Source organism: Ranitomeya variabilis, chromosome 2 (assembly GCF_051348905.1).
Source record: "Ranitomeya variabilis isolate aRanVar5 chromosome 2, aRanVar5.hap1, whole genome shotgun sequence".
Lineage (NCBI taxonomy): Eukaryota > Metazoa > Chordata > Amphibia > Anura > Dendrobatidae > Ranitomeya > Ranitomeya variabilis.
The window spans coordinates 330488936-330501974 of NC_135233.1; the positions used below are offsets into that span (position 1 = coordinate 330488936).

Genomic DNA, 13039 nt, shown 5'->3' on the forward strand with positions numbered 1-13039 from the left:
AGATAATACTCAGTTTCTTCCTGAAAATGATTGCAAACACAAATTCTTTGGTATTGTTATCTTCATTCAATTTGTCTTAAATGAAAAAACACAAAAAGAATTGTCCTAAAGCCAAATTGGATATAATTCCACACCAAACATAAAAAAGGGGTGGACAAAAGTATTGGCACTGTTCAAAAAATCATGTGATACTTCTCTAATTTGTGTAATTAACAGCACCTGTAACTAACAGGCGTTGGCAATAACTAAATCACACTTGCAGCCAGTTGACATGGATTAATGTTGACTCAACCTCTGTCCTGTGTCCTTGTGTGTACCACATTGAGCATGGAGAAAGGAAGAAAACCAAAGAACTGTCTGAGGACTTGAGAAACCAAATTGTAAGGAAGCATGAGCAATCTCAAGGCTACAAGTCCATCTCCAAAGACCTGAATGTTCCTGTGTCTACCGTGCGCAGTGTCATCAAGAAGTGTAAAGCCCATGGCACTGTGGCTAACCTCCCTAGATGTGGACGGAAAAGAAAAATTGACAAGAGATTTCAACGCAAGATTGTGCAGATGTTGGATAAAGAACCTCGACTAACATCCAAACAAGTTCAAGCTGCCCTGCAGTCTGAGGGTACAACAGTGTCAACCCGTACTATCCGTCGGCGTCTGAATGAAAAGGGACTGTATGGTAGGAGACCCAGGAAGACCCCACTTCTTACCCCGAGACCTAAAAAAGCCAGACTGGAGTTTGCCAAAACTTACCTGAAAAAGCCTAATACGTTTTGGAAGAATGTTCTCTGGTCAGATGAGACAAAAGTAGAGCTTTTTGGGCAAAGGCATCAACATAGAGTTTACAGGAGAAAAAAAGAGGCATTCAAAGAAAAGAACACGGTCCCTACAGTCAAACATGGTGAAGGTTCCCTGATGTTTTGGGGTTGCTTTGCTGCCTCTGGCACTGGACTGCTTGACCGTGTGCATGGCATTATGAAGTCTGAAGACTACCAACAAATTTTGCAGCATAATGTAAGGCCCAGTGTGAGAAAGCTGGGTCTCCCTCGGAGGTCATGGGTCTTCCAGCAGGACAATGACCCAAAACACACTTCAAAAGGCACTAGAAAATGGTTTGAGAGAAAGCACTGGAGACTTCTAAGGTGGCCAGCAATGAGTCCAGACCTGAATCCCATAGAACACCTGTGGAGAGATCTAAAAATGGCAGTTAGGAGAAGGCACCCTTCAAATATCAGGGACCTGGAGCAGTTTGCCAAAGAAGAATGGTCTAAAATTCCAGCAGAGCATTGTAAGAAACTCATTGGTGGTTACCGGAAGCGGTTGGTTGCAGTTATTTTGGCTAAAGGTTGTGCAACCAAGTATTAGGCTGAGGGTGCCAATACTTTTGTCTGGCCCATTTTTGGAGTTTTGTGTGAAATGATCAATGTTTTGCTTTTTGCTTCATTCTCTTTTGTGTTTTTTCATTTAAGACAAATTAAATGAAGATAATAATACCAAAGAATTTGTGTTTGCAATCATTTTCAGGAAGAAACTGAGTATTATCTGACAGAAATACAGTTGTGGCCAAAAGTATTGACACCCCTGCAAGACAGCCTTGTTTTGCGTCTCATTGACTTAAATTGAAAAGTGACTTCTGGTCTTCCCAGCAAACACTGGAGTGAACAGGCTAGTCACAACTGACGTCACTTGACACACAGGATGGCGATTAGTAAGTACTTTACTACACACAGGACATGCAGTACTGATACCTAACTGATGGTGAAATGCAGAGTGCTACCTTCAAGAGCTGTGCGGTATTTCACTAACATCTATTGGTAATTCTCTCCTCTCAGGTGCCGTCATCCTCTCCTGTGCGCATTCCTATCAGCAGACTTCATCAGCTGAAACAGGTAATTCTAAGTGCAAAAGATATTTTTCTTACATCTGTGCATTACTCTGTCGCCTCATTGGGGGACACAGGACCATGGGTGTAATGCTGCTGTCCACTAGGAGGCGACACTATGCATAATCTGAAAAAGATTAACCGTGGCTCCTCCTCTGCAGTATACACCTCTGGACGGCGTCAGCCTTCTCCAGTTTTTGCTTACTGTCGCATAGGAGGCACACCTAAAATTTTTCTTTACTCCTTTTTTCCAACGGAAGTACACATGAAGAAAAGTGGGTCTCCTGCGAGACTCCCGGCATGGTTCCTTCCTCGGCCCCCTATCACGGGGTGCCCGGTTGAAGTGGAGATGGCTATTCCCCATGTCGCTCCTTCCCCAGTCCCTCGGGTGCTGGTTCGAAGTCGAGACCCCCCTCCTTCCCCAATTCCTTTTGGTTTCTGGGTTGAGGTCGAGGCGAGGATAAAGCCCCTGATGGTCACACAGCACCCTCCCTAATCCCCCTCTGCGGGCATTAGGTTGAGACGCCTCACGTAGGGCCTGTACAGGCAGCACTGTGCAGCTCCCAGCAATGGGCCAGCACACTGCGCCTGCATCTAGGGACCCCAGCCCAGCTGCGGGCTCCTGTCGGGGCCGGGGGAAGTGCAGGCAGGCATGGCACAATACAGACACAGGGCTCCCTGCGCCCGTCTCTGCGGCAGCACCAGCTCTATACCGCCTCAGGGGGACCCCACACCGCACAACGGGCCCCCCTTCCGCTTATAGCCCCACCGCTATCCTGCCTTTAAATCCGGGGGGGGCCGGTTCAGATCCTACCCCCTCCCGGACTTTCGCGCCGGCCTGGAGCCCTTCTGGGCATCAGGCATCTAATTTAGGCCCCGGCTTTGGCCTAGCTGAAGCCGCCGCCTCCTCTCCGCCCCCCGGCCTGCCCCCGGATGACCAATATGACACTCTACAGTGTCATAGAGGGGGTGGATCGAGACAGAAAGGGCGCGTTTTTACACAGTTCTGCCGCCTTTTTCCAGCTCTCCGCCCCCTTCTCTCCCTTCCTCGCCTTCTCAGCAGCCATTTTCTGCTGCAGATTAACCCTGCATCTCCAGGACCAGGCAGCCAGTCTCCGGAGGGCACAGGACTGTGGATATTTGGCGCTGGACCTAGGGGGCACACTGGTGGGGTAAGATCACAGCTGAGTTTTTTTACTCAGCTGTGAATCCATATTCCCTATAAGGCTCCCCTATAGGCTTCTTTGCATCACTATAGGGTCCTCTACATAGCTATCCCTTCTGCACTCTGTGCACTATGCTGGGCTCAAGGTCCAAGAGAACCAGGCAGAACTGCTATTATGCATTCTGCACAGCCTGCGGGACCGCTCTCCCCAGAGGCAGCATGTACCCGCATTGCCAGAACTGTATACAGACTAATGTGTCAGAGCCCCAAGAAGCCCCTGCCACTGCTTCGGTGTCTAATGCCACGCCGGAATGGGCTACTCAGATGTCACAATCTGACGCAGTCTGTAGATATCCTAACCTCCACATTGCTTCATGCTCTGCAGAGTCATGCCTCGGCTATGTCCGTTACCCAGCAAAGGGAGAGCTTGACTCAGGAACAAGATGACCCTGGCACATCCACGTCTAGGTCAGGACGCAAGCGGACCCATAGATCAAGTCCATCTGCGTCATCCCATAGCACACGGTCATCCCCCTCTAGGGAGAGACACCGTAGCTCCAGGTCATCTAGACCGTCCCATTCCAGGGACAGACAATGCAGATCTCCGCAATCCCCGACCAGAGAAGGCCTCCTCCCCAGCTCACCCAGCAGAGGACGCCTCAGTGATGCACAGGATTCGGAAGGCATCTGCGACTCTGACTCAGACAGGGAAACAGAGGGGTCCCTGATCCCAATCCCCCCCTAGCAATACAACGCTAGTTGAAGACATAATCTCTTCCATCCATCGGGTGCTGGACATTTCTGATCCGCCACCAGAGGCCCCAGAACATAAGATTTCCTTTGAAGGACCTCTGAAGCCGCCTAAGGTTTTCTCTAACCACCCAGAGTTTAAGGCGATCCTTAAAAAGCAGCTCTCACAGCCTGAGAAAAAATTCGCTAATCGCAAATATCTGGAGGCGAGGTACCCCTTCCCGCAGAAGGACACCAAGGAATGGGCAGATCCACCTGAAGTGGACCCCCCAGTCTCTAGGCTAGCAGCACAGACCCTCCTTTCACTGCCAGATAGCTCAACCCTCAGGGACGCAGCAGACCGGCAGGTAGACCGCATGGCTCGTTCAATTTTCGAGGCAGCAGGGGCATCTCTGGCTCCCGTGTTCGCCTCAGTTTAGGTTGCCAAGGCCATTCTGGCCTGGGCAAAAAAATGTACAAGCTCTCCAAGCATCCGCTCCTGAGCTGTCGGACCAAGCGGTTCAAATAGCAGTTGTAGCAGATTACATGCTTCATGCAGCTCTGGATTCAGCAAGGGGAGTAGCGGGGATAGCATCAAACGCCATCACAGTTCGGCGTATCCTCTGGCTGCGGATATGGAATGCGGACGCAGCCTCAAAGAAGTCCCACACGCAACTCCCCTACCTCAGTGGGAGACTTTTCGGTGAACAGTTGGACAAGATGATATCCAACGCTACCGGGAGTAAGAGTACTTCTCTTCCCCAACTCAGACCTAAACACACTTACAAGAAGCGTAACCAAACTCTATTCCAATCCTTTTGGAACTCCTCGGGCTGGTCCGTCTCGCGTCCAGCACAAAATCATAACCGTTCCCCATGCAGGGACAACTCACGACCGACGCAAAGGTCGGACAAGACCTGGCAGTCAAAAGCAGGCCAGCCTAAGCCCAGAGGAGGAAAATCTCAGACTTTCTCCTCATCATGACTCACGGACTCCGGAAGACACCACACCAGTAGGCGGCCGACTTTTGCTCTTTCATCAAGTCTGGCTGCCTATTACAGAAGACAGGTGTGTCAGGGAACTAGTGTCTTCCGGATACAAAATAGACTTCACCTCCAACCCACCGGACCGATTCTTCCTCTCTGTCCCCCTAAAACCACCAGCCAAGGCTCGTGCCTACCACCAAGCAGTCTCCTCGCTTTTTCAAGCAGGAGTCATAGTACCGGTCCCCACGACCGACCGCTTCCGAGGGTTCTACTCCAATCTGTTCGTAGTTCCCAAGAAAGGAGGCAGCGTACGGCCCATACTGGACCTAAAACAGCTCAACAAATATATGTATACGGGTCCGTCACTTCCGCATGGAGTCCCTTCGGTCCATCATTGCGTCCACGGAGAAGGGAGAATATCTCGCCTCCATAGACATGCAAGACGCATACCTGCGTATACCTATTGCACCTGCCCATCAGAGGCTCCCAGAGTGTTTACCAAAGTCATGGCAGCCACCATGGACGTCCTGCACTCCAGAGGCATAGTAGCCGTTCCATACCTGGACGATCTACTCATCAAGGCTCCCACCTTCAAGGGCTGCGAGCTCAGCTTCTCAATCACAACCGATACTCTCAGTCGCATGGGCTGGTTAATCAACCTACAAAAGTCATCAGCAACCCCGAGTCAGTCCCTGACCTTCCTGGGAATGCTATTCAACACCTCCAGGGGTCTAGTGCTCCTTCCCAAGGACAAGGCACTGGCTCTCCGCCTAGGAGTTCGCACCCTCCTCCGCAAACCCCCTCGATCTCTCCGGTTTGCCATGAGTCCTCGGCAAGATGGGGGCAGCAATAGAAGCGGTCCCATTTGCCCAGTTTCACCTCGGGCCTCTCCAACTAGCCATTCTCAAGTCCTGTGATAGGAATCCCTTTTCTCTTGACAGGGAGTTCCAGCTAACGTCAACCAGGAGGTCCCTGCACTGGTGGCTCAAGCTAACCTCACTAGCAAAGGGGAAATCCTCTCTCACAGGTCAATGGAAGGTTCTGACCACTGACGCGAGCCTGACGGGTTGGGGTGTGGTGCACCTACACTACAGGGCAAGTGGTCCCCAGTGGAAGCGACCATGCCCATCAACATCCTGGAATTTCGTGCCATCCTCCTGGCATTGAAGGCCTTCCATTACTTACTGGCAGCCTCTCACATCAGAATACAGTCGGACAATGCCACGGCCGTGGCATGTGAATCACCAAGGGGGGACCCGCAGTACCCAGGCGATGCAAGAAGTGTCACACATCCTTCACTGGGCGGAGGACACAGGGTCGGTTCTCTCGGCCGTCCACATTCCGGGTGTGGACAACTGGGAAGCAGACTTCCTCAGCCGACAAGGAATAGACTCGGGAGAGTGGTCTCTCCATCCCGACATTTTTCGCCAGATCTGTCACGACTGGGGGACCCTGGATGTGGACCTAATGGCATCCCACTTCAATGCCAAGGTCTCCAACTTCATGGCCAGAACAAACGATCCGTGGTCGCTCGGAGCAGACGCTCTGGTTCAGGACTGGACCCAGTTCCAGCTTCTGTACATTTTTCCACCTCTCCCCCTGATACCCAGGGTGGTGAGGAAGATAAATCAAGAGGGAGTTACAACCATCCTAATTGCATCGGACTGGCCCAGACGTACATGGTACACATACATCGTACAACTTACAGCAGACGCCCCCTGGCGTCTCCCCGACCGCCCCGATCTTCTATCACAAGGCCCGTTCTACCACCAGAACTCAGGGGCTCTCAATTTGATGGCTTGGCCCTTGAGACCTGGGTTCTAACCCAGGCAGGGCCCTCGCCGGACGTCATTGGAACCATGATCAGGGCACGGACGCCAGCCTCTGCTAAGATTTTTTACCGTACCTGGAAAGCTTTCTTTACTTGGTGCGAATCTCGTGGCCAGACCCCATTCACTTATTCCCTCCCCAAATTACTTGGTTTCCTTCAATCGGGTCTGGAGGTCAGGCTGTCCCTGGGCTTGCTTAAGAGCCAGGTGTCAGCCCTCTCAGTGCTTTTTCAAAGGCGCATTGCTACCAAGCCGCAAGTAAGGACATTCCTTCCGGGGGTTTCCCGATTGGTTCCCCCCTACAGACGACCACTAGAAACGTGGGACCTCAACCTGGTCCTGACAGCATTGCAGGGACCACCCTTCGAACCTCTTGAGGAGGTCCCGCTCCGCCTTCTATCCCAGAAGGTGGTTTTCCTGGTGGCAATCACCTCGCTACACAGGGTGTCTGAACTGACAGCACTCTCCTGCAGATGGCCTTACTGGCTTTTCACCAGGACAAGGTAGTCCTCCGTACGGTCCCATCCTTCCTTCCGAAGGTTGTGTCCACCGTCCACCTTCCACCTCAATGAGGAAATTTCTCTGCCTTCCCTTTGTCCGGTCCCGGTTCATAGAGTGGAGAAGGCTCTGTATACGCTTGACCTTGTCAGGGCATTGCGTATATACGTGTCTAGGACTGCGTCCTTCCGGAGGTCTGATTCTCTTTTCCTTCTTCCAGAAGACGGCCGCAAGGGTCTGCCGGCTTCCAAAGCTACCCTTGCCAGGTGGATCAAATCCACCATACAAGAGGCCTACCGCCTTAAGAATTCTCCTCTTCCAGCCGGTATTACGGCACACTCTACACGGGCGGTGGGGGCCTCCTGGGCCATTCGGCACCAGGCTTTGGCACAACAGGTGTGTAAGGCGGCCACTTGGACTAGCCTACACACGTTTACTAAACACTACAGAGTTCATACTCAGTCCTCAGCGGATGCGAGCCTGGGTAGACGGGTTCTGCAGGCGGCGGTGCCCCAAGTTTAGGAGCCTGTCTGCACAATATTCGTCCATTGCTTCCCACCCAGGGACTGCTTTGGGACGTCCCATGGTCCTGTGTCCCCCAATGAGGCGACAGAGTAAAGGAGATTTTTGTGTACTCACCGTAAAATCTCTTTCTCAGCCTCTAATTGGGGGACACCGCTCCCACCCTGTTGCCCTTTCCGGGCCGTTGTAACTGTTGAGTTCTCATATTGTTCTTGAGCTTGTGCATAGTGGCCTTCTTATAGGCATGTCTATGTTATTCATGTTACGTTCCTCCTAATGCTTTTGCACAAAACTGGAGAAGGCTGATGCCGTCCAGGGGTGTGTACTGTAGAGGAGGAGCCACACTTAATCTTTTTCAGATTATGCATAGTGTCGCCTCCTAGTGGACAGCAGCATAATACCCATGGTCCTGTGTCCCCCAATTAGAGGCTAAGAGAAAGAGATTTTACGGTGAGTACACAACGATCTTCTTTTTTCATTGTCTGTGGGACTGACTGAGCTAGCCAAGTGCTCTACTTCCCCCAGTTTAAAACCATCCCCCCACTCACCCAAAAAAAGTTGGAAACATGTCTGCACAGTCATTTAGTATGAAATCTGCAATCTATACATGGCTGACTTGCATCATTTATTTATAAAGGAGGAAGGTGTTGACTTAATGAATCGAGAAACTGCTCGTGAGCGGTAAGTTGGAATAAACGTTTGATAAAGTAACTTTGTGCTCATTTTTGAGCCACTTCTTAGTATTGATCGAAATCGGCTAATTTGCTGAGGTCGTAATACTGTGTTTCATTTATTAGTGAAGTACAGACGGCAATGCAGATGAGCTTATCCTGGGAAGAAAGCTTTACCCTGGTAGGCACTTATTTCTCTATGTATACTTTCTTCTTCTTTCTTTGCTTGTGTGCTTTTATTACTGAGAAAAAATTTCCACCATCCAAAAATAAAACGTAAATCATGGATTAGACTTAAAGGTGTTGTCCGACTAAATACATGTCTGGAATTGCCCATATCAATAGTAACCATCGTTTTATTTTATTTAGTATAAATAAATAGTACATGTGAAAATAAGCAACTTTGTAATATATATTTTTAGAGAAATCTGCTTCTTTCTCCACCTGAACTGATCATTCATTGTCAAAATTCTCAATTCACGTGTAATATTTGTCTTCAGTGACGGCGGATTTTCCTATTACTGAGATAGGAGAAAGCAGTTACTACTGGTGGTAAGATTCTGTACAGGCGGAGAGAAGGCGGGGCTTTGCTTCTAGCTCCTCCCCTTATTTAGAAAATGACAGTTGCTACTGATGGAATCTTCATTTCAGTAATTTAAAAATCTGTCTTCACTGAATACAGATTTTAGCCGAGAATTTTGAGACTGACCAGTACTGGAGGAGGAAAAAAATCTGATTTATTCAAAATCCCTTAACTTCACCTGTACTATTGACTGATGAAATGAAAATGGAAATGATTGTTGCTCTAACGATATCGATGCAAACTAATGTCACTCTCCAGTGCACTTTTCATTCGTTGTCGCCCATCCAATCAATCCTTCTGTTTTTCTTCTTCGCTTGTTACATCTGCTTCACATGGAGTTGTTTCTCTCTCATTACTTCGTAGTATTTGACATCTTACTGTCAGATCACTACACAGCACATGCGCTCACTGCAGAGCCTCTTCGCGCTCGCCGCAGAGTCTGCGTGCTCACCGCTGAAGGGTGATCTGATTTGCACACCAACCGTAGGAGAAATAGAATTGGGCTCTATTACAGATGTAAATGTAATTTGCATACAAAACACATTATTATTAATCGATGTATATTGTAAATACACTTCTTTGCACATGCTTTATTGATTTTTGAGCAGCACTTTTTGTGAGACCCCTTTAAGGCTACGTTCACATTTGCGTTGTGCGCCGCTGCGTCGGCGACGCAACGCACAACGCAAACAAAACCGCAACAAAACGCACGCTAAAACGCTGCGTTTTGCGACGCATGCGTCCTTTTTTGCCGAAAGTTGGACGCAAAAAAAATGCAACTTGTTGCGTTCTCTGCGCCCAACGCTTGCGGCCATGCATCGCAAAACGCAGCACAACACATGTCCATGCGCCCCCATGTTAAATATAGGGGCGCATGACGCATGCGGCGACGCTGCGGCGCCGAACGCTAATGTGAACGTAGACTAATATACACCATAGTAAGTCCAGAATCCCGGAGTGTCCATCAGCCATATCCTCCTTCTTCTCCTCTCGGTTTCTCAAACTCAATGTGGACAAATCCAAACTCATCATCTTTCCTCCATCTCATAGATCTTCCTTACCTGACCTATCTATCGCAATTAACGACATCACGCTTTCCCCCATGCCGGAAGTCCGCTGCCTCGGAGTAACCATTGACTCTGCCCTGTCCTTCAAACCGCACATCGAAGCTCTTTCCACCTCCTGTCGCCTCCAGCTCAAAAATATTTCCTGAATCCGTCCCTTCCTCAACCTACTAAAATGCTTGCGCATGCCCTCATCATCTCCCGCCTCGACTACTGCAACATCCTTTTCTGTGGCCTTCTTGCTAACACCCTTGCACCTCTCCAGTCCATCCTTAACTCTGCTGCCCGACTAATTCATCTCTCTCCTCGCTACTCCTCCGCTTCTCCCCTCTGCAAATGTCTTCACTTGCTCCCATTCCCTCAGCATATCCAGTTCAAGTTAATAATACTGACCTACAAAGCCATCCATAACTTGTCTCCTCCATATATCTTTGAACTAATCTCCCGATATCTTCCCTCACATAATCTCCGGTCCTCCCAAGACCTCCTTCTCTCCTCCACACTTATTCGCTCCTTACCCAACCGCCTCCAAGACTTCTCCCGAATATCCCCCATCCTCTGGAATTCTTTGCCCCAACACGTCCGACTATCAACCGCATTCAGATCCTTCAGACGGAACCTGAAAACCCACCTCTTCAGGAAAGGCTACAGCCTGCACTGACCCTGCTGCCTCCTCACCATTACTGGAGCTGCTGCCTCACCAAAACCGGAGCTGCTGCCTCACCAACACCGGAGCTCCTGCAACCCTCAACCTATTGTCTCCTTCCCCACCATCCTGTAGAATGTAAGCCCGCAAGGGCAGGGTCGTCACCCCTCTGTATCAGTCTGTAATTGTTAGTTTGCTTACTGTAAGTGATATCTGTAATTTGTATGTAACCCCTTCTCATGTACAGCACCATAGAATCAATGGTGCTATATCTATAATATAATACTGGGAGCGTCACTCTGTCCGAAGCCTTTATAGACTGCGCAGGCGCAAGCGCCGGCGCAGTCTGGACCCCACAGAGTGACTCTCCCAGGAGATCGCGGTATGCGTAAGCACTGAACGCACACCGCTATCTCCAACGGAGAAGCAGGGATGAGCCAGGAGGGTGAGTATGCTATATTCACCTGTTCCACCGATGCGCGCTGCTCTGTCCTCCACATCCTCTGCCTGTGACGTTCAGGTCAGAGGGCGCGATGACGCGCTTAATGCGCGCCGCCCTCTGACTGAACAGTCACAGCCAAAGGATGTGGAGGACAGAGCAGCGTGGAACGGGGGGACAGGTGAATATATCAAGTGCCGGGGGCCTGAGCTAGCGGCGACTCCGGCACCTGACCTCCACAGCGCGCCGGTGTCCCCGCCTGCTCAGGCCCCCCAGCACTCGGCACCCAGCACAGCCACGCACAGCCGGCCGCACTCAGCACAGCCACGCACAGCCGGCCGCACTCAGCACAGCCGCGCACAGCCGGCCGCACTCAGCACAGCCGCGCACAGCCGGCCGCACTCAGCACAGCCGGCCGCACTCAGCACAGCCGGCCGCACTCAGCACAGCCGGCCGCACTCAGCACAGCCGGCCGCACTCAGCACAGCCGGCCGCACTCAGCACAGCCGGCCGCACTCAGCACAGCCGGCCGCACTCAGCACAGCCGGCCGCACTCAGCACAGCCGGCCGCACTCAGCACAGCCGGCCGCACTCAGCACAGCCGGCCGCACTCAGCACAGCCGGCCGCACTCAGCACAGCCGGCCGCACTCAGCACAGCCGGCCGCACTCAGCACAGCCGGCCGCACTCAGCACAGCCGCCCGCACTCAGCACAGCCGCCATCGGGCAGTAGAGCCGGAGAGAGAAAGATGGGAGCAACATATGGCAGAATGGAAACAGGAACAGGCAGAATGGGTGCAGCACATTACAACAGAATGGGGGCGCAGGATGGGAGCAGCACATGATAGAATGGGGGCGCAGGATGGGAGCAGCACATGACAGAATGATTGCGCACGATGGGAGCAGCACATGACAGAATGGGGGCCCACACATGACAGAATGGGGGCACAGGATGGGAGCAGCACATGACAGAATGGGGGCACAGGATGGGAGCAGCACATGACAGAATGGGGGCACACACATGACAGGATGGGGGCACAGGATGGAGCAGCATATGACAGGATGGGGACGCAGGATGGAGCAGCACATGACAGGATGGGGGCGCAGGATGGAGCAGCACATGACAGGATGGGAGAGCAAGATGGGAGCAGCACATGACAGGATGGAGACCATATACAAATATAAATGCTCGCCACCCGGGCGTAGAACGGGTTCAATAGCTAGTAAATAATAATAATAATAGTAAGTTAACATACCACATCATATAGTGACGTCACAGTAGTTGAATTTTACCTACAGCAGCATTTGCTAATTTTCTATCAAATATAAGAAAATAAACCGGTCTAAGTAAGCTGCAGTGAAGAATCAGGTGGAGTGGTTTTAAATGGGTAGGTCACTAAGATGACAACCCTTTCTCAAGCACTGTGTACACCACCCAAGTAAAATAATAACCGCTATAGTCAACTCTGGTGCCAGCGGTGTTTCAACAGTGTCGATACTGGCTCTCGGAGCTTGCGTGACATTGTAATGTCATGTGAGCCCTGCAGTCAATCAGCAGCCGCTTCACTGTCCCCTCTTTCAGGCATAAATGACATCCGGACGTAGTGAGCGAGCAGCCGGAGCTGTGACTCCCTCCGGTTGTCAATTTTGTCCGAAGAAGGGGACTGTGAAGTGGCCGCTAAGAACCAGGGCAGATACCGCTGGAACGGTGCTGGCACCAGAGGTGAGTATAGCTGCTTCATAAGGGGGAACATAGCGATTGAGAAGGGGTTGTCTAAAGTAGTGGACAACCCTTTTTTAAGAGGTTTTTTTCTGTCTTATTTTGATTTTGGACCATTTTAGTTTTTGTTTTTTAAACAGCTTTCGTTCCCTTACAGAGTGACAATGATTATGACAAGTTGGACAAACCTTCTTCGCCGAAGCGTGTTGACTTTGCGCCGGTATCCCCAGCTCCATCTCCTACAAGAGGAATAGGAAAGGTAATATGTGGTATGATGAGATTTGGCTGTCACGTGCCAATGTGCAGAGAG

At 50.8% G+C, this 13039-nt stretch overlaps 1 protein-coding gene across 2 annotated transcripts in view; it reads left to right on the forward strand.

Annotated features, from left to right (window-relative positions):
* The window catches only part of LOC143805726 (P2R1A-PPP2R2A-interacting phosphatase regulator 1-like), a 50655-nt gene that overhangs the window by 14307 nt on the left and 23309 nt on the right, over positions 1-13039 (forward strand). For both annotated transcript variants that reach the window (XM_077285318.1, XM_077285319.1), the window contains exons 3-6: positions 1829-1885; positions 8245-8288; positions 8405-8459; positions 12887-12988. In XM_077285318.1, coding sequence (XP_077141433.1) covers positions 1829-1885; positions 8245-8288; positions 8405-8459; positions 12887-12988 — 258 coding nt within the window. The remainder of the gene's footprint in view (positions 1-1828; positions 1886-8244; positions 8289-8404; positions 8460-12886; positions 12989-13039) is intronic.